Raw genomic sequence first — 6,314 nt, forward strand, 5'->3', positions numbered from 1 at the left:
CACACACACACACACACACACACACACACACACACACACACACACACACACACACACACACACACAAAAAGAACATATTTAATGATATGTACTGTGTAAAAGGTAGAGGGCTAAAACAAACTTCCTTTTCTTCAAACTTCCCATGACAAATAATTCTGCCACAACATAGGGGTCAAAAATACACACAGCCATGTTTAATAATGCACACCAGGGCTATTCAACTGGCGGCCTGCGGGCAACATCCGGTTGGGCAAAATCGTATCGTAATTAATCGTCGGAAAAACTTTAAATTGATTATTTTTTGGCACTTGACTATTAATACGATTAATGCCACCAGGCAGACTGAAGGTTTCCTCGGTCAGTCCAACTCTGCTTCAAATTTGCCAAACATTTAAAACAAAAGTGTAATTTATTTATCAGAACTCCGGTTTTACTTGGTCTATTAAAACAATTTAAAAGTTGATGCATAGCCTGAAGTCTGTACTTTTGACACAGTTTGGAACAGATTTTTATGGAGAGCAAATCTTTCCCACCAGTGATTTAAATTGGTCACAATTTAAAATCACTCAAGTATTTAAATCACTCTTAATAGTCAAATTAATCGTTATCGGCCAAATACCACAATTAATCGTAATTAACTGTTGCCAACATTGCCCAACCCTAACATCCAGCCCACGAGTGACCAAAGTCCGGCCCTCCAATTGGTTCATTCATCTCTTAAGCCCAAACCCCAGGTTTTCTACTTTAATTACTATAAGTTGTTTTAGTTAGACAAAGGCTACGTTCACACTGCAGGTCTTAATGCTCAGTTCCGATTTTTTGAAAAAATCCGATCTTTTTGTGTGAACGTTCACATTACATTTTAAATGTGACCTGCATCAGACCCCTGTGTGAACGCTCCACAGCACTGGTGTGACGCATGCGCAGTAAAAGACGTGACGTCTCATCAGCCGGCTTGTTTGTTTACAGAGCTAGCATGGATGCTACATTTTGCGCATCGAATCGGAAGTTGTTGTTTAATCAGAGCCGATTAAATAATTATCTGACATGCTTCTTTAGTTCAGTGTTTATATCTGAACCTGCCTCTGGCCGGGATGCTTTTTTTTTAACGAAACTACGAGCTGGAAAAAAGTATCGACTGAGTATCTAACTTTAGGATCGATACTCTCCGCGACCCAGGCTGGACATCGTTATTATCATACTAATGAATAGTAAAAAGATGAAGCAACTGGACTTGTGTTTTGGAGCTGTAAACACATGGAGCTGCAGATTTAAACAGYGTGACTTGAGGTTAGTGTCTTATCGATCCTTCACCCCCTCCTCCTGATGAAAAAGTCAGATGAATGTGACATGAGCGTTCACACTGCAGTCACTTTGAAAACATCAGATAGGTATCCGATTTAAAACTACATACTGAAACAGCCTGGGTCAGATTTGAAAAAATCTGATTTGTCTCGTTCAGACTGTCGTAAAAAAATTGGATACGAGTCAGATGGGTCAAAAAAAAAATTGGATTTGGGTCGGATTTGCCTGCAGTGTGAACGTAGCCATAGATGTGTGGTGTCTACAGAAATGTCAGAATCTTGGCTAGAAGCTGGTAAAAAAAAACATTTTTTATGAACTAAGACAGTTAAAACTACAAGCGGTTGAAGATAAAACTATGAAAGTGAAATGTATGTTGTATTCATGATTAAACACAGCTAAATAAACTATTTCAAAAAGGTACAGATCTTTGTAATATTGTTTTATTTACATAATGATTAACTGGTGGAAGTTTGGCCCCTGTGCTGTTGCCCTGCATTAACTGTGGCCTCCGGAGCAGTTTAGTTGAACATGGTGTTTAGATGTGTACACTTTTTCTGTGTCATATTTACAGCTACCTTTATGTCCTCCATGGCATCCCCAGTAGAGGGCAGTGTTTCCCGCCTTATCAAGCCCGTTGATCGCAACGTTGTTCAACACACACTCCATTAGCCAGTCTATGTTGCCTGTTTCATTTCAAAAACAAGTGCAATAACATGACAGGTTTGCCAAAAACAAAAACAGTGGGACAGTTTGAGAAACAATAAGAGGAAATAAAAACCCTGAAATGTTTAATATTCATACCTCGTTTGGCTGCTTCATGCATAGGATTGTCAATAGATTCAGCTTGCTCGGCCACTAAAAAGCCAAGAAGCATAATTCAGTCGTGTGAATTCATTCTCACTGCACGTTAAAGCATTAATACCCTTCATTATTTTAGACTCACCATAGTTACTTGGAATCAGTCCCGTCCTTCCTCTACATGTCCCCTTCCACCAATTAGTGTCACTCTGGAGAAAGCAGCAAAGAGGAATTCATTTTCCTTAAGAATTACAGAAAATAATGGAGATAAAAATAAAACAAAACAGGAAACTAAAGCAGAAGTGAAATCAAGATGACGAATATTTTATCTGGACTGAAGACACAATGGATGAGTAACACCATAAGAAAAGGGAGGGACAAAAGACAAGCTTCTCCAGAAAGAGGAACAATTTGCAGATTCAAAATTAGTGTGGAAACTAGAGCTGTCACAAACGATTATTTTTATAATCGATTAATCACTGATTTATTTTTGATTTGTCGACTAATCGGATCATACGTTAATTGAATATAAAACATAGAGCTTATTGTGCCAGAATGCAGCTGCTATTGTATAACCATGGTTAGATTTTAGCTATATGCTAACTAAAAATAATTGCTGTGGAAGGCAAGTTCTGCTCTGCAGATATTACACAGGTTCCTCTTTCATTTTATTAAAATGATCCCACACTTTGAGCTCCGTTGTCAGGTAGCCATGATACCAGAGCCTGTCTGTATAATGTCTTGTGACGTCCACGGCCKACCCCAGTTACCACTACTGTGCATGTGTGTCAAGGACAGAAAGGCAGATGTGGCAGTGGAAGGTGTCAAAGCAGTTTGGAGAGAAAAACAAAGTAAAGAACAAAAAAAAAAAAGATTAATCGATTATTAAATTAGTCATCGATTATTTTAATAATCAATTAATCGTTGCAGCCCTAGTGGAAACAATGATTTGATGGAGGAGAGCAGCAAATAAATTCAATTTTTTTACTTACTGTGTCTGAGATGTACAAAATATCTCCCTCTTCAAAGTACAACTCATCTGGCTGAAAAAAAAAACATTACTAAAGTTTAACTTTTGGCTTGTCGAACACATTTTTACAACTAAAAAGGAAATCATCAGAAAATAACAGTGATTGAAAAACACGAGTTTTATTAAATATGATAATTATTGGTATTTCAATAGGTTCACCTGATTTGTGCATCTGAACAAACAATCTTGAATTACTTAAATTAACAATGTCTTGAGTTGGAGACTGTTACGACATTTTTTTCCCCAGTTTTTAAACATTTAAAGTGATGGTAAACTCAAAACGAATGAATAGATCAAATAAATGTTACCAAAAATTATTTTTAAAAATGATAAAGCACTTACTGTTCTGGGGTCGAAGGTAAACAACGCTCTGAACACCTTGACTTGGCCTAGTAAGGACAGAACAGACACGGCTCGTCAGATAAAATATTTGTAGCTCATACGTGATGAACATGCGTGTTCGAGAATCAGCAGGCCCGCACGACAACGTTTCACTTCTGCAGCTTGCTTTAATGTGGTGAAATACAACAAATCAGACAGGTCGGACTCCTCTGCAGCAAAAAAAATACATACGATCACAGGCGGGGCGAGAACAAAGACGCCGAGCTGTCATTGCGCAACACCTCAGCTCTGCTGCAGGAATGCTGCCAGAGTGGCTGTGACCTCAACTGACAGCTGAACGAGTTCTCAAAACTCTGAAGAGGGTTTTTACCACGAGCTTTTAACTTAAAGACCAAATCAGAACCTGACGGTGCTCAGAGTCCTGCGTTGTATGACATAAATTCTAAATTTACTACATAAACTACAAGGAAAACACAAATGATTTTTTTTTAAACTGGACTAAATCTTATCCTGAACTTCTGTAAATAAAGTCAACGCCAACTAAGGATTTGCATCTATCTTTAGATAAGAGTTGTTCCCTCTGCTGACTTCCTTTTTAAATGTGCCCCGCCCTTATTGGTTACGTCAATGATGAGTTTCAAATCAGCAGAGATCACTCTGCAGCCTGATGTGTTCAGTGAAACCAGCTGTTGGGTTTACTTTGAGGAAAATAAAGCTTTACAAAAATGTATCATAAAAAAATCTTTAAGCTCATCCAAAAGGTTCAAAAGCAGGACAACTGTTTTTTTTTTCCTTTTCAAAAATGATTATATTTATTAAGTATTTAAATTTTTAGCTGTAAGAAGCCCCCCCTCCCCAAACATCCAAATACGGGGGCAGAGCTGCAGCACAACACCAGCTCTGTTCGACTCAGCAAGCGTTCAGCTCTGCAGGTCCAGTCATGCAGCCTCAAACACGAGCGCCTGTCCTGACTAGACGTGGTGGGGTTTTTTAAACCCTCAGGCACACAACAAGCTGAAAATGTGCATCATCGTTGTAAAAATCTGGATGTGGTTTTGTTGTATTGTTTGATTTACTTTGGTGCAAAAGCGATTTCTGCAACATGTTTTGCGCCAGTCTCTTTTAACAACATCTACGACCGTACTGGACTCTTCAGACCTGCTCGGCGTCTGACGCGGCCTAATTCCTTGCACAAGACACAAGCACGGCTGTGGCAACCTACCAAATAAATCGTTTTCTTGTTGTGACATCTTGACGTCGAAGGAAGACGTCAGCGCACAAAAATACACTCACAGGCCTGGTCTGAATGCTTGTGACGCAAGATGATCAAAAAATAAAATACAAAAATATAACAAGTGTCCCTGTGTGTAAGGGTTTGTTCAGATCATCACAACAGGAAAATTATTTTTACGTGTTACAGTACATTCATGTCACAGGAAACTCTATGAAACAAATCTGCACTATAAATGCATAATATAAAACGAGGTGCTCGTTCGGTCTTAATTTTGCATTTGCACTCATTAACTCTTCTGAAATCAGTCACGACCACGTGAGCCACAAACGAAGCTTTGCTCAGTGCATCTGTCAAAGTAAATAAAACCGTTTAAAAGCTGAATAAACAAACTCAATCCTTTTTATGTAATCTTATGTACTGTTTGAGAATCTACTTGTAATCCAACTTAATATATTTTACCTAGCCGTTGGCAGGTTTTAGCTAGACTCATGCTGCTTTTAGCGAGTCTTGATAGTTTTAGCTGGTCTTTTGCTACTTTAAGCTTATAACTACTGGTCACACCTGGCCTTCAGCTAGAGTTTTGCTACATTTATCTTAGTGTAAAGCTTCAGTTAGCTTTAAAAGCTCAGTTTTAGCCTTTTCAATAAAAGGCACTCCGCACTTTCACAGAAAACGCAATTTCTCTAGTTGATTTAGCCTCTGAGTCGGTCTTGTAAAACAAATTAATCAAATCCATATTTTTTCTAATCTTGTTTTATTTAATTCTATTCTTGTTTCTTTTATGCTTTTCTTTTCTTTCTTGTAGAATTAAAATTCTTACAAATTCACAAGAATACAAACATTATTGTTTCCATTCTTAAACAATAAAATGCATTTATGAAACAAACTACATTGGTGGTGTAGTAGAGAGGAGGGTTTATCAGACTGAAACCACTGACCTCACCATCACCCCTGAACTAAACTCACCTGAATGCCATCTTCTGTTTGGCTGATGGGAAAAAAAAAAAAAAAAAAAAAAAAGAAGTGACAGAGGCCTGCTGTGTCTGCACTGCTTGTTGTCTGTCACTCGACAGTGGAGCTACAAAAATCAGCTCAACACGTCCAGTTCAGTCTCGCCACAAACCCGTGACTGGAACAGGCCTGAACCACAACGTCAGGCTATTTTTGTTCCGCTGTGGTTTTGTAAAAACTTCGCAGGCAAAAAAAAAAAGGGAAAAAGAAAAGATCGTCTCTCGCCAGTTAACGAACATTACCAACAGCCGCACTAAAGTTTTACGTAAAGTTTTCATTTTAAAAACACAAGGTTTTCAGACTCACCTGGCTTGGCCGGTTTAGGAGGGGGCTTCGACATCTGTGAGACACTAATATATTATGAGGAGGGGGGAATGCTGTGGTAGGCTTAYCGTAGCTGGACTAAACGATCCTCGCTAATGAGGAAGTGCACTTGGGCGGAAATGTTAGCTTGCGCATGCGCACTGTGTTTATAGTAGCTCTAAATGACCAGTGCGATGATAGATAGATAGATAGATAGATAGATAGATAGATAGATAGATAGATAGATAGATAGATAGATAGATAGATAGATAGATAGATAGATAGATAGAT

General features: G+C 38.4%; 1 protein-coding gene across 1 annotated transcript; it reads right to left on the reverse strand.

Annotated features, from left to right (window-relative positions):
* Nucleotides 1-1,880: 1,880 nt before the first annotated feature.
* On the reverse strand, nt 1,881-6,147 carry ostf1 (osteoclast stimulating factor 1; the record flags this gene model as incomplete). Its single annotated transcript, XM_014002627.1, is given in 6 exon segments — nt 1,881-1,988; nt 2,107-2,160; nt 2,249-2,312; nt 3,096-3,146; nt 3,476-3,522; nt 6,027-6,147. Coding segments are annotated over 6 exon segments (358 nt in total), but the record flags the coding sequence as incomplete, so codon positions are not given.
* Nucleotides 6,148-6,314: the final 167 nt, after the last annotated feature.

The sequence above is a fragment of the Austrofundulus limnaeus genome, unplaced genomic scaffold (genome assembly GCF_001266775.1).
Source record: "Austrofundulus limnaeus strain Quisiro unplaced genomic scaffold, Austrofundulus_limnaeus-1.0 Scaffold14, whole genome shotgun sequence".
Taxonomy (NCBI): domain Eukaryota; kingdom Metazoa; phylum Chordata; class Actinopteri; order Cyprinodontiformes; family Rivulidae; genus Austrofundulus; species Austrofundulus limnaeus.